We start from the raw sequence: 24,150 nt of genomic DNA, 5'->3' as shown, positions 1-24,150 counted from the left end.
CCAAAACAAAAAAGAACCCACACTGAAAAGTGCAAAATGAAAAAAAACACCCAAAACACTGAGCTAAATTAGACTTGCTTCATGCCTCTGATGTGAATAGTTTGAATGATGACAGATTAGGCAGCAGTACTTAAAAGTCTCTCTCTGAATACTGTGTATTGTCAGTGGAGATTTTCAAAGGCCCATGCTGCTACTTCCTGATGCAGTAATTCCTAGGAATCTGACTGTATTTGTCACTGCTCTTAGAGTAAAAAAGGAGTCCCACTAGTCTTTCACTAGTCTTTCAGTCTGCCTAGACAAATCAGATCTGGTGGATGAACAAGACAGAATGCACAGAACTGTTTCTTGTAGATTTAAAGGCAATCCTGTGGGGTTTTGCCAGTAGTTTGGAAGAGATTTAACAAGTAGAAGACTAACTGGAAGCAGCAAAACAAAAGCAGAAGAGGTCGCCTAGGATGTAATACATGGAAGAGAGAGGCAAGATGAGGAGGAGCAGGGGAAGTAGGAGAGTTCAAATTAGAGAATAACTACAGCAAAAAGTAGTGGAAAAAAAGGTGGCACATGGCTGAGACAAGCTATTCTGAAGCAGGCAATACCTAGGAAAATATAGGTGTCAGTCTGTTGTCTTTAGAAAGTCTAATTATACCCTCAAAAGGACTATGCTGACTTCAGTGGCCGGCTGTTTCGTAGTGTTTCTCAAGTACTTTTCTCAAGAGCAAGAAGAAAGAGAATCTTCCAAGAAAAAGCAGTTTATTCAAAATGATGCATTTTGAGCACTTACACCCAAAGTTTAAGTTTCATTGTATAAAACGTCATCAAAATCAAGAGTAAGTGTGAGAGAAGTTCTCTTTGTTGTCTGTCACAAAGTCCTCCACAATGAGCTGGAGTGAATGTCTGAGCATCTGGGGGGGAAAAAAAGAGATAGAAATTATGAGAAATAGGGAAAGAAAGGACAAAGTTTTGGTAGTCATAGAGACACTTTGATGGGGAAACTTGTTATGCTACATAAAGTCTGGCAGAGCAGATGTGAGTTCTTGAGGGACTATGCAACCGGAAATAAATTTCAGCTGTATGCAAATGTTCGTATGGCATCCTTCATCAGTATGTAAGGTGCTGAAAAGTTTTGTAGCAAGTTTTAAATGTGCCGAGAACAGAGGTATGTCACAGCCAAATTTTAGACCTTTTTGTCATGGCTCATCGTACCCTAACTGTAGCCTAATGGATGTGTCTTACAGAAAGCCCAAATGTATATGAGGAACAGATGGCAATTTCCATTCTTAGTCTGTGTCCATTAAATAGATTTCACACGCATCATCAAGACTTATATCTGTTGTGCATAAAGAGAGCCATGAGCAGAACACTGCAACATTTGACCTTTGTATTTTTGTGCCTTTTTATGTGAAATTCAGCTACAGTGTGCTCTGACATGAATGATGATTAGTGTTTACAGATACTGTTACTTTCTGTTGCAATAAAAGTGAGTGTTTCATTTGAGAACAATTTTGAGTATTTCAAACAAGTGATCAATGAAATAAGATTTACTTGAAGCTTAAGAAATTTGTTTCTAATAAAGATATTATCCCGTTACATAAGGGTACAAATCAAAGTTCTGGCAGCAGGCAAAGAATTGAAAGAAACTAGAAATGTGGAATATGGTGGGTTTTTTTAATTGATTGTGAAATTTGAAATGTCAAGTCCCATCAGGATGTGAGCAGAGTCAGATGACTACTACTCCAAATTGGTTCAAGTAGTGTCTTCTTGATACCTCTAGTGGCCATTTTTGCATTACGTTGAAATATATTTATCAGAGTGTTGAACTTTTAGGTTAGTATGAAATAGTGGTACATTTCTGTAAGTTCAGATTATTGTTTAGACAACATAGGGGGACTTCAAGAGCTGCTGACACAAGCCAGTTTTAGGTATTGATGATCCAGTGCTCATCAGTTCTTGCTAGATTGCACCTGAAGTAGAATAATTAAATAGGACACTTGAATGTTTCTTTAAATGAAATTTTGTCTCTCTCTTGGAAAATCAGATATAGGTGTCACCATTGCAGCCCTTCCCTCTAGCAAATAATTCTTTCCTCATGGAATAAGGCACTAGTTGTCATGGATGAAGATGGGAAAGCTGGGACCATAAAGCTCAGGATTTTCAGTGGTATTGATTTTCTGGTCAAACCAACCTTAAGTAAGTCTTTGGTTAATCTGCTGTTAATTTCTGATATTGAGTTCTTTTCTCTTCCTGGGCCGGATTCTTATACAAAACTGGCATTAGGAGGAGTATAAGACCTCTATCGTGTAGGAACATATTAAAATGTATACTTAGCTTTGTTAAATGTTCATGTCTGGTTTGGTGGCTTGGCAGCTCAGCCTGATACGAAGCTGGTGAGCAGGCTGGAGAACAAGTCTTACGAGGAGCAGCTGGGAGAGCTGGGGTTTTTTAGCCTGGAGAAGAGGAGGCTGAGGGGAGACCTTATTACTCTCTACAACTACCTGAAAGGAGGTTGTGGAGAGGAGGGAGCTGGCCTCTTCTTCTAAGCGATGGGGACCAGGACAAGGGGGAATGGCCTCAAGCTCTGCTAGGGGAGGTTCAGGCTAGACATCAGGAAAAAGTTTTTCATGGGAAGGGTCATTGGGCACTGGAACAGGCTGCCCAGGGAGGTGGTTGAATTGCCTTCCCTGGAGGTGTTTAAGGACGGGTGGACGAGGTACTGAGGGTCATGGTTTAGGGAGTGTTGGGAATGGTTGGACTCGATGACCCAGTGGGTCCCTTCCAACCTAGTGATTCTATGATTCTATGTATTTTGCCTTAGCTGGCATTGATAAACTTCATTTCCAAATCAAGAGCAGTGAGATATTTATAATTATTTCATAAAACATGTATCTGTTCTTACATGCTAGGATTTTATCATTTTGGCCTGTATGGATATAAATGGCTGCAGAAGGTATTAAAAAAAAGAGGAGAAGTTGTTCTGAGAAGTTAGAAATTGTGACTATACTGGGGTTTATTGTAGGATTGCGAAGCGGAAAGTTCTAGTAAAATGTTTTCATTTCGCTTACACTCCATGTTTATATTTAATTCTGGAAGAATTAGATTTGTATGTCCAGGACCCGTGAAATATCTTTGCTGAATTGCTGAGAAATGCCAGATCGAAGTCTAGAGGACCTAACTCCACATCCTATCTGTTCAGTAAGTTAACAGTCAATTAAAGTCAGTTTAGTAAATTAAAGATTTCTTTGGTTGACCTCATTCATTTAAGAGATTTCAGAGTATTGGAGGATACCTGTTAGTGGTTACTAGTTCTCAGCTTTATTTTGCTTACCTATGTCTGGCCTTCAGTTATATTAATTTCCTTGTGAAATAAATAAAAAAATCATTTAAGTTATCTAGTTATTTTTCAACAAGTGTGCTAATATTGTGGTTCAGGCTTAACATAACAGAGCTAGAAACCTAAAGCAAAGCACCTGAAGGAAATTCACACATTATTTCAATTCCAGAAGGGTCTTTACATGTATTTTGTCTGTTTCCTTCAATTGCACTCTAAATACTTTTTTCTTCTTTTATGAGGAATTTGAGTCTTAATGATGCTAAATAGTTTTATACAATGGAATCAACAACCTTCATTTCAGCCTCTTATATGTGGAACAAGGGGCAGTTGTCAAGTATTGTTTTGGTATGAGCCTAAATATGTAATAGTGAAGGGAAATGATAAGCATTGAGCTGGACTGACCTGCATAATTCAAGAAAATGCCTAAATCTTTATCAAGCATATGAGAAATCCTAAGAAAAATCAATAATGCTACTTACAGGCTCAGTTCTAAGTTATACTTTAGTTATGTGATTTTTTTTTAACTGAGGCAAATATCACTCCTGTCAGTACAAACAAATTAAGATCCTTAATGTTTGCTCTTTGCTCTTTCTTGAGTTTTTCTTTCCTCACTGTGTCTGTGTTTTTCTTTCATTTGATACTTTATATGACTGCAGTCCTAGTTCCAGTATTGAAATGGTCATGGCAGGCTAGATTGAATTTCTGACTAAGGTTCAGAATTGTTTCGGCACAAGGAAGTACCGTCCCCAGTAGGTAAAACATCTGGTCAATTCTATCCCTCTTTTGGATACAGTTTTGTCTTTGAGCACGGAAGGTTGCATCAGACATACAACAGTGTAAATTTCATTTATCACCTAAAATACATTTAATTAGAAATCATTCACAGATTTAAACAGATGACTTTTTTTTTTTAATAGCAAGTTCTTTATTGAAGCTTGTCTGTGATATGTTACAAATACTGTTGCTCATTCAGTCTAATCTTCAACTGGTGAAAAACAATATTCTTCCACTGACATAACTGCTGACTTAAATTGTTATTTTTTTGTGTTGTACCAACCAAGAATCTGGCACGTAAAATCTGCCAAGCTTGATGGATGCATTGTGTATGTCTGCATGCTATATTTGGCTTGTAGACATTGTGATGAGTGGGCACAGAAGCAGTTATGTGGGAATAGCAATAACAAAGGGATCTCCAAGTTGATGATGGAAAATATAAAAAGGCGGAAGTGATGAAGAGTTGAGTTATGCGTTGGTATATAGCTAGTATACTTCAGTTTCATCTGTGGACTGATAAGAAAAATTGAAAGGAAGCTAAGTGCAAAAAAAGGGGCAGCCATAGAAGGGGAAGGCTGAAAGGCAACTTATTGTGGCGTTAGCTGAAGTGCTTAAGGCTGGAGATCAGTGAATGCTTCAAGTTGGCAGGGCTGTTTATTCCCACTCTTGTGCCACAACTACCTCCTGCAGCTGCATGTGAAATAGGATCAGGCCACAAATTTGGCTGAAGGGGCCTGTGTCAGTTCTGAGTCCAGTTGCAGATAATTTTCAGAGAATTTAGGCCACTGGTTAGGAGATCTGCTAAACTGTTTGCAGTAGGTGCAGGGCAGCTTAGCCGACTCTAGCTACGCTTTACTTAGAAAATTATCTGAGTTTCTTGTGTCTGGGTGCCCTGGTGGCATTCACTCTAGTTCAGGTGATTGATGTGACCAGGGAGTTAACTGACTGACAGCTCTGATGAAAAGCAGAGGCCCAGGACCAATATGTGCCTCCTTGCCTTGAGGCAGCACAGCTAGAAGGTGCTTTGCTGCACCCTGTAGCCGTGGCTATATTTCATTATATGCTCCACCACCACAGTCTAGTAGTCCCATTTATACGTACACCATCACCCCTGTCAAACCACTCCCCATTTATTCCACTAGGTTGCAATTCACCTGTCCAGGAACAAGGAATTTAGGAAATCTGCTTTAGACCGTGTAGCTGGACCTCCTATACAACAGGTTTTTACCTTTTTACTCTCATATTTGTGACTGGTTACCACTGTCTTCCAGAATGATATCCAGGCAGATTCTGAATATAAAGACAATCAAGAGATGAAGACTCTTCCTTCAAAACAAAGACTGGAATGATATGCCTCTGAAATTCCAGCACAATTTGATTTCTTTAAATAATAAGTGTTAATATGTTTATTGCAGTGTTTGAGTGCATGAAATCCTTTTTAAAATGTGTATTTGTCAGGGAGGCAGTGACAGTAGCTTTTCAGTTTGAACATCACACTAGTCTGCTCTGTCAAATACTCAGAAATGTTCAGATGAAGCTCTGTACCTGGTGCCCAATGCTGCATGCCTGCAGAGAAATATATTTAATACCATAATTCTGAACATATCTGCATTCACTGCAGATCTAATTCAAAGCAGATCTAAACCAAACATTCATCATCCCAAGATTTTTGTCTCTGGAGATGAAAATCTTTGTGAAAGAAATTAAAAAATCCAATAAGCACATGTCAGCAAAGAGCTTTTGTAGTGTGAGTATACTCGGGCGCATGCATGTGTGCAAACACATATACACGTGCTTGACCAGTTGAGGTTATCAGTGTTAGAAGATTATTATAGAGCTTCTGATATTCTCAGTTAGATGCCAATAATCCAGGTGATTTTGAGTACTTTGAGACTTTGAGTCTGTGTTCATAGTCCATTTTAAATTCAATATTATATGCTCTCCATTTTACTTCTAATGTTGTACTCTGTCCTGAACTAACTTTAATGGGTTGTTCATTTTATTTAAAATTTAAATCAACAGCATATATATGATAGTTGGCAGATTTTTTAACTTATCATACTCGAAGAATTAGATGTAATCAATTACAGAGTAAATATTACATATAATGCACAATTTAATTTTTCTTTACTTGTTCTACTATGTAATTATCCAAGTACACAGCATGCCTTTATGTTCTGGAGTCTGATCTCAGGTAAAGTTTCAGATCCTTACCACTCACTGTAATGAGAATGTCTAAATATATCAATAAGTTGTGCTGTACTTTCTTTTTTGGACACTTCTCTGAACCCAGAAGAGAGTTTGTTCTGTATGTTTTTGAAATAATAATTATACTCTGTCTAGAAGGATATTTCTTAATTTGTTTTAGAAACAAGAGCTAGAGCTGTGGCTCTGTTGAGGAGCTAAAGACAAAGATGGTCTTGACCAGCATGACAGAATACACTTGAAATTACTACATGCAAACGATGTAGCTGAACTCAGAAGAGGTTTAATATTGAGGTCAAGATCTATTCTTTTGTAGGTGTTAAGTACTATTATACTGCTTACCATATTTCTTGTTAGCTTAGAGGAGACCTGGTCTCAGCTCTGACCCTTGTCTCCATATATAACTTCACAGAAATCATATAACAGTACTTTCACGTTTCTCAGTCTGTGTGAGGTAGGTTTGAGGATATGCAGCTATATAACTGAAGAGGCTAGCCCTATGTTGACATTAATCAGATGAAATACTTACAGCACCAGGAAATCAGAAAAGGAAAGGACTTCTCATCCAGCAGGTGTAAGGTTATATTCTAATGATTTTGAGCATAAGAAAAGTCAGTTTTAATTGCCAAGTTACATTTGTTCTGTTTTCCTTTGCTAATATGACATTTTTGCAAAATAAATTGTCACCATGTCTGATCTTCCTCAACGTCTGTGAATGACCTTCTCTCCTTTAAGTTTTTGTTATACCTTATTTTAAAAACCTCTTTATGTGTCATATTGGAACAAAAATGAGAGCTAAATTTAACTTTTATTCATGGAATTGGGGCTTGCAAATTCAAACTTTTGCACAGAAGGTTTAACAAAACTCTCTCCTTGACTAACACTGGAACTTTGCTCTTCTGCCAGAGGAAGAAAAGGAAGGGAAGATTATGAAGGCGTACTTGCTTAGTTTAGAAACCTAGTAGTTGACGTTTTTTATTTAACTTCTGAGCTTGGCCTTGAGTTTTTGAGTGAGCGGGGGAATATATTGGGGTTTTTAGGCAAAATAAGATCATTATTAAGAGGAAGTCTAAACTCTGAAAACATTTTAACTAGTGCACTAACTGGATGAAATGTCTTTGTCTGCTAAAGAACATGAAGTACTTACTATTTGGTTAAACAAAAGTCTAGGAAATATATTAACAGATAATATCTGTTCTGAATAATGGTTTTGCTCACTGGACTGCGTTTGTCTTCTATTACATAATCAAATCCAAATTTTAAAGTGACAGAAGCTCTGTAGTCACATCCCTTATTTAGTGCTAGTCCAGTAGCCTGAATGGTGTGCAGATTGAAAAGCTGGGAGCTGATGTCCTAGTGAAGAGCAAGTTCAGTCTAACAGTCATGACAAGCTTTCTTACCAAGAGGCGCCATTGCCCTGACAAGGGCTCTTTTATGTAGGAGGTGCATTTCATTGTGCCAGCAAATTGGTCTTGTTACTTTCTTTGAATAAGTAAATGGTTTTATCCTGTGGAATGGGAGGAAGAGCCCAACTTGTTTTGCATATCTTGATAGTATCTATACCTAAACATATCTATAGAGCGATGACCCACATCCACAGCTCTTCCTGCATTACACTTTAAGGTATAGCTTCCAGTGACTTCTGGAGTCTGGATTTATAATATATAGATATAGCATTTTCTGACCTAAATAATGTGAAGTCCATGCATCAGAAACAACCATGTATGTGTTTGGCTGCATCAGTACCCTAATCTCAAATATAACACACTGAGCTTCTTGGACTTGGAAATATTGGAGCTGTTCAAAGCCTCACTGGACAATGTTGTGAGCAACCGGCTGTTGTTGAATCTGCTTTGACAAGGAGGGTTTAGCTACATGTTCTCCAGATCATCTCAGCCCTTACGTGACTCTGTGACAAGAGTTACCTTTTTGGCAGCTTTCAGCTTGCCGAAGACAGAGATAGGAAGAATGGACATTAAACTAATACTTTCCAGTGAGACAGCAGTTCAGTACAGCCTGTGCGAAACAACACTACAAGCCACTGGATGAGACTATGACAGATTCAATCCTGTCAGTTACTTTGTGGGCTTCAGTATACTCATTTGCATAGGTTCAACCAGAAAACACCTTATATGCCATGCAGTATTCTAATGTTGAGAAATTTTGGTCACATCTTGTGTTAAAGGGCTGATAGGCACTTACAAATTCTAGCTAAATCAAAACCACATTTGATAGATTTTTTTTTTAATGATTATTTCATATGAAGGTTATCTTTGGAGAAAATTCAAAATAAATCTTTCTTGTATCTACACGCGATTGGTTTGGGTATGGAAGAGGTCAGAAAAGTATGGATTAATTTCTCATCTTTGCCACTGGATTGTTGGGGTATGGAATGTTAAGTCTTTTCAAGGGATGTAACGGGAGTTTTGTAAAGTTCTGTAACTGGATTAGATGCAGCAGAAATAAGTCTAAAACTTTGAGTGTTAGGGTAAAATATAATAGCTTCTTTTTTGGAAGTATGGCATTACTAAAAGACTAATAAGGGCACTACATTTTTAGGGCAGTAGTTGTTTTGAAAAGGTTGTAAACAAGGTAGGTAGAATGTTTTAGAAATAAGTATACTTTGAGGACTTTAAAAAACAAGTCATGTTTTTAGCCTTTTACATTCATTTACTGTGTTACTATTCTGTTACTGTAATGCAGTTACATTTAATGTTAAATCAGTATAACAGTGTGTTCAAAGAATGTTGTGGAGAGTGTCCTCGGTAATTGTAGCTTAGTGATATGTATGCTGTTTGACAGATTTTAGGAAATAAGAGGTCATACTTAAAGGTTTAATGAAAGGAGGAGCTGTGCCTGTTCTGGTTGGGGAGGGGATGGGGGTGGCAGCAGGATTTTTGCCAGGCCAGATGTGTAATTATAACAACAGGCTTACTTCATCACAGTTCTTTCTGGGTTTTCTTTACACTGTTAAAAAGTACTGATCTTCAGTCTTTTGATGGGTTAACTGCACAGACATGCTTGATATTCTGAAATAGCTGTAAAGATTTCCATGTGACCCTATAGGATTGGCTAAATTAATAGAAGATACTGAACTAATTTTTTTTTAACAGTCAAAAAGTGTACAATTCTTTTTTTACACTGCAGGTTTGTATTAATGACTTACTTAAACAAAAATTTTATAGATTATATTAATATTGCTGGAGTAGATAATTAATGCTGTTAATAAGTACAGAAACAGTCTGGAAATACTTGATGTATGTGGATACAAGGAAAAGAAATATTCTCCGGCTACCTACTACAGCTTTCCTAAATCTGGTTTGTACATTTCACAGCAAAATGGCAGATGTTGGGAGCACTTCTATAAGTGTCAGTTGAGTAAACTGAAAATTTCATCTGTTTACCTAAAGAAAAAATTGGGAAACTTGTTTGACTTGCATTTATTTTTAAGATTCCTCTACTGAGTGGAGAGGGGAGCTTTACCTGCTGTAATTTAAGGAAACCTAGCAGTAAGGCAGTGTGCTGAGTGAAACATAATTTCCCCGGAGCTATTTTGAGCTGTCAGCTTGCTACAATGTTTGTTTAGCTTCTTGGATCCCCGTGAATGTATGTGATGTGGTTTGCAAGTGTTTTGAATAATATAGACAAATAAGACCAAGGAGACTTTCACAGGTCCAGAGGAGGGCCAAGAAGATTATCAGAAGGCTGGAGCGCGTTCCGTACTGGGACTGGCTGAGAGACTTGGGTTTGTTTAGGCTAGAGAAGAGAAGGCTCCAAGGAGACCTTATAACAGCCTTACAGTACTTAAAGGGGGCCTACAGGAAGGATAGGGAGGGACTCTTTTATCAGGGAGTGTTGTGATAGGAGGAGGGGTAAGGGTTTTAAGCTGAAAGAGGGTAGATTTAGATCAGATACTAGCAAGAAACTATTTGCTGTGAGAGTGGTGAAGCACTGGAACAGGTTGCCCAGAGAAGTTGTGGGTGCCTCATCCCTGGAGGTGTTTAAGGACCAGATTTGAGCAAACCGATCTGGTGGAAGGTGTCCCTGCCCATGGCAGGGGTTTGCAACTAGATTATTTTTAAGGTCCCCTCCAGCCCAAACCATTCTGTGAATTGAAAAGGCATAGTTCTTCTTTTTTATAACCACTGGATCCCAGTTAGATCCTTATACAAGTTAAACAAAAGTACAGTTAGGTGGCTTAGAGCGGTTGGAAAGAAAGAATTCATATATAGGGACTGCAATGTAATATGTATAGACTGTCAGCTATAAAGGCAGACATGAGAGAATGTCAAGGAGTATATGTCTTGCCACCTTGCTTAGATAGAAGAAGAAATACAAAGATGGGAGCGGCAAAGCAAGAAGAGATTCTTTCCATCCTTACCTTAAGAACTGGTTCCCACTTACTGTGTTGTAATAAGTAAGCTTTTCCGTGCTTAAGCTAATTTTGCAGAACTTCTAAAGCTTAATTGACTTTGCTGCATTAACAGTAGGTAATTTCTGCATTTTATTGTTTTGGGAAGTGCAGAGCATGACAGCAACTTCAGAGTCAGTTGCGAGTGGCACACTTCTGAGAGTCTCTGGAGCAGGTGTTGAACCACAGGCCCAGAACCTGACATTCCTTGTAATTTGGAACTTTTTAATACAGAAAAGTGCTTCTGTTAAGTGGTTATTTTTTCCTTATCTATTCTTAGGGTTGCTCTTGTGGAAAATATTCCTGAAGGGATCAACTACTCAGACAGTGCACCATCCCATTTGTCTCTTTTCCAAGGCTGGATGAATTTGCTTAATATGGCTGAAAAGTCTGTTGACATAGTATCTTCCCAGTGGGACCTCAATCACAGTCATCCATCAGCATGCCAGGTATGTTCTAGCCTAACGAAAAGGTGGGACTTTCACAATCTGTTCTTGTTGTTTCACTATTAAGCTTTTGAAGCTGCAGCCCTTCCCTGTAGCAGACCTAGTTGTTTGAGTAGTCTAAAAAAACCATTTTCCTATGGGATTTTTCCTGCCTTACAATAGTTTTCAGAGAATGGTGGCACACTTTAACTAGGAACACATCCAGCACATATTCTTACCACTTCCATCTTGGGAAGATGTCATTAAGAAACCTGCAAAATTGTGCCTGTATTATTACATCCATAATTTGGGTATACCTATAAATCTATGTGCTTTTTTACATTTGGTGCAGCTGATGAAGTAAAAGAGCATGCATGTGGATTAATTCTGCAGCCAAATATGTGGATAGAATTACACTTTTAAATGCAGTATCAGATGATTTCTCATACCTTTTCAAAATGAATATTGGGAGTCAGCAGTGCTCAATTAAGAGAAACAGGAAAAAATATAAATCATCACGAATGAGACTGACATGCATTACAGTGATGCTGTGACAACAAACACTTTATTCTTGAGAATCCTCTTAGAAATACGGTAAGGGAAGGTTTCACTTAGTATCACTTCTGAAACTAAGATATCAAAGAATTGATACGCTTAGAGTATCTCCTCATCACTACATGGATTCTTTGCTGAAAGGAGTGGCTCAGCTGACATTAAATAGTGTTAAAATAACAGCTGATTAACTGTAAGGAATCAACTCTATTACACTATGTCACAAAATCTTCACTTACCTCTCTGGTCCTGTTGATGCAGTGCAGTAAAAAATAAAAGCCTTTCTGTAGATGATAGGCAAAGACTGATATTCTTAGTAACTAAAGATAGTACTGCAAATAGCCTGTGTTTTCAGGTCATAAACTGGATTCTGCTTCTTTTGAAAAAGGCTATGGCCTAGGTGAATGGCATACATTGACTTTTCTGCAGAAAAAGTCTGCTGTGTGTCCATCTAAAAGAGTGAAAATCTGAGGTGAGCAGCCAAATGGAAAATGTAGTGCAAAGCCCTCCCGTTAGAATGCTTATAAATATTGGAATATAGTTTGTGAATAAATTTATGTAGTGTAAAATATTGAGATTTTTCACAACATAATTATGCAGCTAAGCTTTATTTAAATTTATTGCCTAAGAAACTTCAAACTCATGTACTGTCATTCAGGCAGATGAATTCAAAGCGAATGGTGCCTTAGATGTTTTTAGGATGTGCGTGAATTGGTATGTGCATAAATCTTTTAAAAATCTTTTGTCTGAAAAAAATTCAACATGTCATTTGCTTCATAACCAGCAGAGCCTAGCAAATCTAAAACAGAGGATAAAATTAGCAAATTGGAAATAGAGATTTCTGTAGTTAAGCTTCAAGTCCATTGACTGTTCCACATTCTCATGCAAAGTACAAACTGTAAGTTATTGCCGAATGACAGAGCAAGGAAAGGAAAAAGAGATATGCAAGAACTGTATTTGCCCTTTCATCCTCAAATGCGCTGTTAAAATCAGAAAAACGAAACATTTCTCATAATACTCTATTCTGGTTATTTCTGCCTGCTAGTAGTCTTTCAAAAGTGAGTAATTAATTCTGTTTAAAGGCAATTAATATTCCAGTCATTTCCTCATTTGTACACTAGTGTGGGCTGCACTGCTGATAGATCTTTCTGTCAAGCTTGTCTATTCATCTTAAAACGCTGTACTGTTGTAGGGCAGTTTAATTGCTAAAGAAATTGCCAAGAGGCAGTGTTTCCTAGCAAATCACTGCCCTGGAGAATACACGCAAAGCTTAGTGTGTGAAAGCGAGGGGAGAAAATTTGTATTGTTACATCTGCTTCCTCCACTTGTAAAATTAAAGTGAAATTTTAGAGGAACTTCAATAGTGGCAGTCTGTTAATTTTCTGAAGTATAAGTTGAATGTCCTTAAGCCTTGGCAATTTGATTTCAGGAAAATTTGCACAAAAATAGCAGAAGTATTAGGAAAGATAAGGGAGTAAGATGCAAAACTTCCAGGCAGTACAGTGCTTAGTGTGTAAATTCTAGTTGTTACTTGAATGATTCTTGTTTTATCAGCAGCTAAGAACATAAACATTTTCCATACAGACCCACATCCTGCTCTATAACTAGCAATTTCCATTTTATGAATATTCCAGGTATATTCCAACTCAGGGTTCTTGACCAGAACACTTAAAGAAATATGGATTTTTGAAGGAGAAAAGCTGAGTAGGCTAGATTGCTAAACTTTACAAAGTTTAGCTGTGTTTTCTTTATATGTGTTTATGTAGTTACTTGCATGCATACATATACACACACACATATGTCCAATATATGTATTGGAGAAAAATACAGCAGGAAATTCTGGAATTTAATAGGCACGCATACATATATATATTAAATACATGTATCATCCATAGGTATACATATTGCCTATGTTATCCAAAGATAGTTGGACATACATACATATGTATGTACGTGTGCATATATACGATTGAAGAACTTCCTGCTGTATTTTATTTTATTTTTGTTTGTGGGTATGTTACCTTATGTCCTTGACAGTTGCCTGTCCGTGTTTTGTTGTTATAAATCTAAATAAATAGTCACTGCTGACTAAGTTGTCCAGGTCACAACTGCTGGGCTCAGCCATCTGAGTTCCCGAGTCTTTCTAAATTGGAGTCTCCAAAACACATAATGCTACAGTGTTTTGTGTGCTTCCACAGCTTAGACAGTCAAGTAAAGAAATATTTCTACATGTGTTTTTCTCATTCAGAAGAACACTCTGTGTTTTTGCAATTGTTGTCATCTGTGCATTTTTAAGATAGCAGAGTAGTTGTCATGTAGAGGCTTTAAGGTATTTGCAGAATGGGATATGTGACTTCTCATGTGGCAATGATGTTTAGAGATACCAGAGAAAATGGAAACATAGTTTTTGACATAGCTTTTAAGTCATTTGCAGTGAATGGAGAGGCGAACTTAAGACTATGCCAATTTCATGATTTTCACGTTTTCTTTCTTCTAGCTCATCTCATGTTTAGGAGCTTTACTTTAGAGTGACTTCTTCCTCAAAAAATCCATTTTATGTTTTACAAATAAGAATTAATGGCATCATGGCTTTTTGTATTGCCATGACGGTGGGACAGTTCTCCCTGGATGGCTATTTGGATGACCGTAAGATGACTGATGGATAGATCTGCATCTGATTTTTACAGTCATCCCCCCAAAAATAGATGGTTTGACTTAATCTCTACTTACCTATTGTGCACCTCCCAAATGGCTTGATGGGAAAAGTTTCCCATTTCATCTGATAATATGTCTCCGGTAAACCAACTGTCCAGCTTTGTAATAAATCTCTGACGATGTCACTCAAAAGTGCATTGCCTGAGGACTTTTAAGTGATTTGTTTGGTAGAAAAACATCTTAGAGCCACAGCTTAAGTACCCTTTCTTGACAATTAATGAAAAATGCAATTAAGTACAAAGACCACATCTCCAAACCTAACAGCTACCCACAGAAATCAGTTACAGTCAGCTATGCACATTGCAGTTTTATTTCCTTTTCTGTAAGCTAATCTTTACACAAATGTCTCTCCTCTTGAGGTGACGGCATTTCCTCAGCGCAGCTGGTGCAGGCTGAGGCACAGAAAAGAAATAAAAGATGGAGAGTTTTTGATATGAAAGCACATTCACTCCCTTTTCATTAGCTGTTTTGCTAGGAGAGTTTGAGGAGACCATTTCAGTTTCTCTGTTCTGGATTAAATAGCTGAAGTTAAAGTTAGGTTTTCTTGATTTATTTGCTCTATCGGTTTCTGCCAGCATGCTGTGATTTTTAGTGATATTTTATAACATATACCCAGAGGCTTGATCACAGGACAACTTCTTAAAATATTGGTAAACTTACATAGAATAAATCCAGAAGAAAATTATGGAAGTAACCAGTTTTATTTCTGTGGAAAGAAAAAGCTAAGCATTTATTTCTGTGGAAAGAAAAAGCTAAGGTCTGAACCATAGGAATCCAAGTTGCTGAAGAGTATAATAGTTCCATTTTAGACTACTTCAATGAATGCAGCGTTTTCATGTTCATATCTCCCTTATTTTATTTTTAATGAAGAGTGCATGCTGATAAAGACAACAGCAGGCAGGGGAAATCAGCCAGGCTAGAATCAGTCTGCCTAATGACTGTTAAGAAATTGCTTTGGCGGCAATTTCAGGGCGTTTTGGCAGTGATAACTTTCTTTTTTTAAAAATTCACCAGGTGGCTGCAGCAGGTACAGTTTGCATTTATGTTTCAGTTATACGGTAGTTTAAAGCTACCACGAGAATTTCAGTTCGTTCATATGATAAATAGTTTTTACAGCCTATTTTGTCACTTTCAGTCAGTTATTTGAAACAATGCTCTGAAAAGCGTGAGAGAATATTTTATCAAGATAGATGGGTTTCTACTGGTATTGTTTTTAAAAAGCTGACGTGGTAAAAGGAAGCATACTGCAGTTTCATAGCACTTGGCTCCTACTATTTCTCAGTCCTCACAAACTGAGTATATAGAAATGATTCTGATCACTGTCACATAGTCGCACAGCAGCCTGGTATTGTCTTGCAGAAGAAATGTGGTTTAAATGACAGGACGAAAGTTTGTGTTCAACAGAAGCATTTCAAATGTGCTGACAAGAGTGACAAAACTCTTCAAACCTTCTGTCCTGTCTTTTTTCCTTTTCATAAAGCAAAACAGTAAAATTGCAAGTAAACATGTCAGAGATTATAGAAACTGAGTTTCAAGTTAATATTAATGAGGTGAAAAAGGCGAGTTTCTTCAACAACGAAGGAAGAATATCTAGTATGCTACTTTACTATAGTACATACAGTTTTTTTAAACAAGTTGTGAGTTTTTTGTAGTTGTTTAGAGTGTCTAGACTTGTCTTGGTGAGCATATGAATGCCTGCTAAGTGATGATGCAGTGGGAGATGGAGACAGAGGGAATTCTTTCCCATTCTGGCAACGGGTTGTGTTTCTGTATACCCACGTATATATATTTGTGGTGAGTGCACTCCTCATCTTAATCATCACTACTTAAAGATGCTTTAAATGTTTTATTAATTTGAGTTTTCACCCATAATTGATCAAAAAAGGATATTATAAATGCACGATTTGTGGTGTCCCTGATGGGAAGAGAGATGTATTTTCAGAGGAGACGACTCATTGGCATGCAGGGATGCACTCCAGGTGACCTATTCACCCATGGGATGGGAAATTCAACTGGCAGCATACACTGTAAGAGACAGCAAGCTGGTCTATCAAGGACCCTGTCTTGGTCAAACACATTAAGACATAATAAGATCAGGTAAACTCGGGAACCCATGCCATGTTCTTTTTATCCAAACTAAAATGAATACAGAAAGTTCATAGATTCATAGAATGGTTTTCTATTCTAACCCCCTTGTAGATAGCAGGGATGTCTTCAACTAGATCAGGTTGCTCAGAGCCCTGTCTACCCTTACTGAGAATGTTTCCAGGGTTGGGGCATCTACCACTTTTCTGGGCAAACTGTTCCAGTGTTTCACCATTTGTCAAAGCTTTTGTAAATCATGTGTAAATAAAATCTTACACAGGTAGAAGTGAAGTGGCAATAATGTCCAAAAATGATTACCTTGGAGGAAAAAATGTGAAGAACCATCCTCTGTAACAAATTACTTTGTTGGCTTTAGATGCTACATTTCTAAGCATTTCTTTAGTAGAACAGTTAATGCATTAATTCATTTTGATAATGCAAATCACTTTCTATCAAATTTATTAGTGCTTTTTTTATGTTTGTTTTTGTATGCTACAGCTTCCTACTATGCATCTAGTCAAAATCAGTTTTTACAGATAACCCAAACAAAACCACATTCCTGTGTTTGTCTTTCTGCCTAGTAAATTAAATCAAGACATAGAACCTTTCTGAACAGCACTTTCTATGTATATAAAAATTTAGTTAATTTATGTGAGCATGCAGGCCTATCTTAGAGAACTGAAATACAAACATTATTTCTGTGTTTCCATTGCAGCCTCTGGTTGCTCTGTAATTTTGAGAAAGCTATTTTTAGGAGGGTGGGTATTTCTAGTTTGCCACATGTATTCAAAATAAGTGAGTATTAAAAAAAATGATTCTGTACCGTGGACAGGGTGAAGAGTTCTTTCTGTGACTGCTTAATGCTTGAGTCCCAGCAAGGCTGAAAGTCTCAGTTTGTGCAGGCAGTTACAGGGCAAAGGGTGGCTCTCCACTGCGTGCTGCTTCTGGGTTCAATGTGGGTGTTTTGATAGTCCACGCTGTGTTGGATTGCGTCTTTTGAAGCTGCTTTTGCATCATCTAGTTTTGTAGAATAGAAAGATCATTTAAAGATTTTTAGAGTAACAGTTTGTACGGAGAATTGTCTGATGCGTTTCTGTGGAAAGCTTTATCTTCTACTTGTTTGAAAATTGATATTGCTCTTGCTTTTTTGTTTTAGCTTTACCTTGAGGTCAGCATTATACTGAATCTAAAGTAAGCTTGTGTAGGCAGGGCAAGCACTTTGTTAGCTGGTTAAACCCAGTTTTTGTATATATAACTGCTAATTGTAACTGATGTCTGCTGTAGTAAGCTGGAATAGCAGTAAGGAAACAGGCTTCAACTATGGTTGTAGTAACACAGCACAGTAGTGGAACAATGAATATTTCATGCTTGACATCATGTAGTTAGGTGCTTCTAACTAAGCATTTTTCATAACGTTAAAATATTGAATCTAAAAATTAAAGGCAGGTTTACTTTTTTTTTCTTGCTTGGATCTGGCAAAATGCGATGATTTAAAATTTTATTTTTCATGAAACACAGGTCTTGATTTCTATTTTACCAAATATCTGATATCTGGTCACCAACAGTATTGTACAATCTGGGAAAAAGAAGAAGGAAGTTTGGGCTTCAAAACAGCATTCCTCCAAGAAAAAGCTGAGTTGCTAAACTTTAGCATAGATGTAACCATATCTAGATCATATTTACCCAGTAGTTGTGCAATATATTTTTTCTGTTACTGTGCATCTTTTATTTGTTGATATGCTATTTGAATAACTCTGTCTTACATATTCTGCTTTCCTTTAATGTTCTTCCCAGGGTCAGCGTCTTTTTGAAAAATTGCTTGAACTGGCATCCCGAAATGTTGAGATAAAACTAGTGAGTGATATACTGCCCGTGGAATCAAAGGTATTAAACGACTTGAAAACAAAGGGTAAGACCAAGGTCTTTATACTGTTATGCCATTGACTGCTACGTAATGTTCGTTTTATTTAAAATGCAGGCTCCGTTATGGATAAAATACATGCTGTCAGGTTAGCACTGGTACTTTGTAGTCAGCTTCAGCTTTCTCTGGTTCATAGTTACCAGAAATCTGAAACTCTTGATATAGTTGGAGTAGATGTTTGTTGTTTGCAAGTGGTCAAAAAGTTTGTGCAGTAATTAGATGGTTGAAACTCATTAGAGCTGTTCTAATAGAAGACAAGGTAAACTGAGAGACTGCTGTCCTACCTTGTGGGACAAGATAATTTCCTTTTTTCACCAGTGGCAAAAGAAATTAATGAAACAACATGTGGATGGTTCTGATGATTCTGAAGCACTGGAAAATAGACATCAGGTATATTTAGCCAATTGACAAGGGTTTCTCTACTACATGTATTTCTTGACTGCCTGCCTTCATAATCATTGTTTTCAGGCTTAAAATCAGGGGTGCATGCTGACACTAAATGATTAAATTTGCTTTCTCTAAAACTGTGTGGAAAAATACCAAAGAGACTTTAAGAAATACTGAAAGGACTTAGAATCTCTTAGGAGTTTTAACAATCTCACAAACACTTCTCCTGAGTAATAATATACTAGTTCTCCCTGTAATCTGCTAAAAGTAAGATTTTAAGGGTAGGATACATTTTTCTCAAGGGCAATAAGAACCTATATGTTTTGATGGTGATCATTTTTGACACAGGTGACTGTATGGATCACGAAGGGAATTATGAAAAATGAATTGAGCAAAGCAGTTGCTATGTGTAGCAGCAATCACCATAAAGAGATATGTTATAGTAAAAGAATAAAGAATACACTTTCCCAACAAAAAATCAATCTTTATTTATTAAAATTCCTTGTGATCTTCTGACTGTGCAAGTGAAAGAAAATTACTAATGGAAGTCCTGGTCCCTTAAAGAGATTAAGACTGGCATGTTATTTAAATGTAATAACTATAGAGACTTGTCATTTCACGACACTGTCTGTTCCAGGGTTTTGATTATTTCTGTTACGTAACAAAGTGATGTTGATCCTTTGATAACCAGGAAGAATACATCAATTTTATCAGACATCTGTGAAGTAAGGAATTATCTTTCTGATTTGCTGAAAAAAGAAATAGGTATTTTAATGTCAGTGTCAGTGTAACTGTCTTTGAAAAAGTGGTTTCTTTTCCCTGTCGTTCGTGGCTCAATTTTCCATGAGTCAGAGGAGATGAGAGGTAGGGTCTGTACATTTATATTGATGTACCTGGCAAGTGATATTTTAGTTATGATTTATTGAGAATAGCCAATATCAAAAACTACTCTCTTTCAAAAAAAAAAAAAAATGAGCAAAGGTTTTGGCTAGAAAAGGGAGCAATGTTTGTCATTAACACTTCCTTCAGTTTATGTGGGAATTAGTCAGACCGGTGAGCTTTTAGAACAAACGAAACATAGGCTTTTACTATTTTACTAGCTTCACTTTCCCTTACACCTTGTTCAGATTTCTAAGACAGAAAATTTTAGAGTATTCAAATGAAGTAATCAATCTGAGTGCTCTGTGCTACATAGAATCAGATAAAGTCACTTTTATATAGTAATTCTTGTGAGTTTTGCTGTCATCATCTTTGAACCCTGTAACTGTAGATATCTTTGTGTACTGTTGACCTTTGGCAAAGATCAATATTATATCTTTTTTTGTTTTCTTACTATGAATATTTTTTTCTCATTCTGTGTTTTTGTTTACTTATTTCTGCAAATTCTGATATGTTTTTTAGAGTGTCTTGCTTGTGACATCATGATTGCCAGCTCTGTCACAAGTCTTTCACCTGTGTGTAGGTTTGTTGTTTGTTTTTTATCTCCGGGAAAGGTTGGTATATCTCTATGTGGTTCTGTCTTCCTGAAAAGAAATGTTAGTTTTGACATTCCATCAGATTTAGTTCTAATAATTTTATGTTGAAATGAGGTGATCTTGTATGAACAGCAGATTCGTAGCATGTCCTGCTTGTGTCAAATAGAAGCTAACTGGTAAGCTAGCTTAGAAAGAAGAGTCTACCCCAGTTGCCATTGGTTCAATACTCTTAATAACACAGTAGATGGAAAACATATCTATATTAGCCTTTTCCATGTATACTGGAGAAAAAATTACTGTTACTTACTATGATTGTCTTAGCTGAAGACAAACGCATCGTTAAGCTTTTCTGTTATCCTGTAAGATCTGTCTACTGAAATTACTAATCTATTTGTTTGTGGGGCACTGGCCACCTGCATCCTCAGAAATCAATCAGAATTGATCTGGGAAAGGGAACTGTGCATCATCATTTTGATATATTTATTCATGAGAACAAACTGTTTTGGTTTTTTTTTTTTTCCCCTCTAACTGGTCAAATTTGTCTTGGAAAGTATGTCAGGCACCTTTTTCAATAGAAATGTTCCTCTTGTGAGAAAGAAAGCAGTAAATGTATCACTGGCTCAGTCAAGTTTTGAAGCTTCTCAAGATGGAGAACCAGAATACATCTGGCTGAACAAGGTCCACACTCTGAGTTGTAGTGTCTGTCTCAATTAGGCAGAGGAGTTCAAGCACTGGTCTGTGTTTCACTGGCTAATAAACAGATCTGATCTTAAGCAGCAGTTATGCTTGGAGTCTGAGTCGTGAGCAGTAGCAGGGAGAGAAAGCACGTACATAGCCTGTGGGGCTCATGTATTCCTAAGCCTGCCTTCTCTTTGCTGTGTAAGCATAAACTGTGGTCTCTTCTTTCCAAGGCAGATTGTGTGCAAGAGTGTTATGGTATGTGAGAATGGTATCTTTCCAGGTAGTAGGCTATCTTACTAAATGTGAGAGACAGTTGCTATTGCACAAAGAAGGTGGAAGGTCCCTGCTTTTCTTTTCGGCAGACTGGGTGATCAGAAACCGTGAGTTGTGCCATGTCATGCGGGCTGGTTCTTGAGGTTAAGATGGGGGATAATTTGAGTGTCAGCCGCAGGATACAGCTGTTAATATGCTGTCCCAGGAACCTTTAGGGATGCTGCAGTTCCTCAGTCTGGTTATCTACCTCATGCTGAATCTTCAGGTAGTGTGCTGTTTCTGACTTAAGCAGCCCAGGTTAAAGCTTTAATCTTGACACAGTGGCATGGGTTTATATGTGATTGCTTGATGAACTATACTGGGTCATCCATATTGTCTCATGCAGTGGGATTTTTTGTGTACTAGGAATTATGCTATGTTACAGCACTGCTGCATCTCACACAGATGTTGAGACTATTTCTGCAAGCCAACTTATTCTGGCACATCTTTTGTTTTTCTAGACAGACTTGCATGGAGCCCCCTTTCTTCTTCTCTCCATTTCTGAAGTACTGTAGAAAGCAGCTTTCACCTTTTCCAACCCAGGGGTGCATCCTAGAGTCCTTCTTCTCTAGCAGCCATCCCTACTGAGTAACAGAAGAGAAAGTTGAATGCTAACTTCAGATTTTAGTGGATGGGGTAAGATGAAGCATAACTTATGGACAGATGAGCTAGCTGTGAACTGGCATAGAGTAAAATATGATTAGTTATTTACAGTTGCTATGTTAGTACAGATATATGAGCTAGCTGTGAACCTGCAGGTTTGTCACCACTGTTAAGCCTTTTTTTTGGCATGTCTTTGCTCTCCTGACTCGCATGAGCTAACTATGAAACAAGGTAGCTTGAGCACAGAAGCGTTCTAGCAGCTGCTGCATGAAACATGGATTGATTTACTCTGCTAACAAATAACACATCTAGACCTGTGGTGACAGAAGCCTCTGAGTGCTGAGAAAATGTAAATGTACAATTGCTACACTGTGGGATTGTTATTTATTTGCAAAAATTAAGCAGGTGGAAATGAAGAGATACTAGTCACAGAGCATATAGTTACAGTGGACTTTTACATTATCAGATTTTGCTATTATATTTTTCTATATTTTGGATAGAATACCTAGCTGGTATTTGCTATCATCTTACCATGTTAATTGGAAATTTTTCCCTTGTGTTGAATGAGACTACGTCGAACATCTAATACTGGAGGCAGATGATGCTCATTCAGGGGATATTATTTCTGCTGGTAATGGCTAGAATCTTTTTTTATCTTCATATTTAATGTGTGTCTCCAGATTTTCTTTATTGCACGTCTGCCAGATCCTGTGCTGAATGTAAATGATTAATTTCCTCATAGGCTTTTCCATGCTGCTTCTCACTGTGGTGTCTGAGTGCTCCGCAAATACAGTATTAATGAATTTCTTTCTACAACACCATTGTTAGGTGAGGTCACTTGCTGTTTCTGTCTCTCAGGGACAACTAGTGATTATTAATGGCAGCACAGGCATCACAAGCTAGATCTGAGCATTTGTTTTCTATAGTTGTAATTAAAAAAAAAGTCTATTAGTAATTTTAAAAAATCAACCACATGTAAGTTCTCCCGGTTCATGTTTTCAAAATTATTACTAAATAGGCTATAAACTATGATGGTGTTTTTATAGGACTTTTTGTACTATGCAGTCCTAGGGTGAGAAGTCTTGCTTCTCTGTTTTTAATGTTAAAGCTATATATCACTTTCACTTACGTATACAAATACTGTGCACATATGTATATGCCTCTCTTGTCTGCCTCGAAGCACAATTTCGCTTACTGTGTAAACAAACATGTTCTTCTTTATCCTCTTTGTTCTGTGACAGTAGCTTATTAATGCTTGTTTTCAAGGTTATTCTTTTAGCCTTTTCTCAGCTGTGGTTCGGTCTACTAGATTGAAACATTTCTTGTAACCCTCCCACTCCTTGCACATAATTATGTACCGGTCTTTGTTCCTCAGTAACATTTGAGTAGCATTATCTCCGACGTTGTCTCCGATTAGCAGGTTGTTGTATCATTTCTAACGTGTACAGAATCTGAATCCCTTACTAATTATGACCTTATTTTGTCTGACAGCGTTGATGTTTTTTAAGAAATGCCAATGGATTTCCTGTCTTCAATTCGCTTTGCTTCATTCCTTTTCTATTTGCTTTTTTCCCAGTACTCCCTTTTAATGAATAATTTTTAATATGTTTGAAGAAATTGTTTTTGTTTTGTCAGTGCTGGTTGAGGCAGATATGAAAAGAGGAGTCTGTCTGTATCACAGTATGATTTGAAAAACAAAAATCAGCTAACTCTACAAATAGATATTGAATATTAGCAATGAAACTGAAGAATAATAGAAAGGTTTTGTGCTGTGGCTGTTTCTAATCACTAGATCACAGTGTAGCTGTTATTCACTGAGCAGTTCATGCACATTTGCCCAGGATTACACTCTGACTTAACCAGATACAACCAAAATGGTGAAACTGAAAAATTATGTAATTGCAGGGAGACAAAGAAATTAGTGAAAGTGGCACTCTAGAAGCTTTTTATGCTTTTATTTGTGCCCTTTAGTTTGCAAACACTAACAGATACTATTCTGTAGCAAATTAAATCAGTTTATGTCTGGGCAGCTGCATGATCCCAACCCCCTTTTTGCCTCCCCACCGTATGTTGTCCCTGGCTTCTTCTTTGCACCAATGATCATGTGGTGAGACAGTTCAGGGAGCTGACAGACTGCTATTTTTTTGGCTGTCTTAATTGCCATTTGCATTAAATTTCTGCATTACTCAGTGTATGGTCTCACAGGCATAAATGGTGGGTACAATGCAAAGGTAGGACTTGGTGGGATTGATACAGGAGGTGGAACGACTGGAACC

At 37.3% G+C, this 24,150-nt stretch overlaps 1 protein-coding gene across 4 annotated transcripts in view; it reads left to right on the top strand.

Moving 5' to 3' along the window:
* The window catches only part of PLD5 (phospholipase D family member 5), a 172,284-nt gene that overhangs the window by 86,008 nt on the left and 62,126 nt on the right, over window positions 1–24,150 (top strand). For 3 of the 4 annotated variants that reach the window (XM_009559421.2, XM_054062896.1, XM_009559428.2), the window contains 2 exons: window positions 10,999–11,167; window positions 18,290–18,404. In XM_009559421.2, coding sequence (XP_009557716.1) covers window positions 10,999–11,167; window positions 18,290–18,404 — 284 coding nt within the window. Of the gene's footprint in view, window positions 1–10,998; window positions 11,168–18,289; window positions 18,405–24,150 lie in introns of those variants that run through there. The other variant, XM_054062897.1, reaches the window with a different exon arrangement.

This window comes from Cuculus canorus, chromosome 3, assembly GCF_017976375.1.
Source record: "Cuculus canorus isolate bCucCan1 chromosome 3, bCucCan1.pri, whole genome shotgun sequence".
Taxonomy (NCBI): Eukaryota; Metazoa; Chordata; class Aves; order Cuculiformes; family Cuculidae; genus Cuculus; species Cuculus canorus.
Note: the sequence above shows the minus strand (reverse complement) of the source record. Positions and strands in the feature narration are given on the sequence as shown.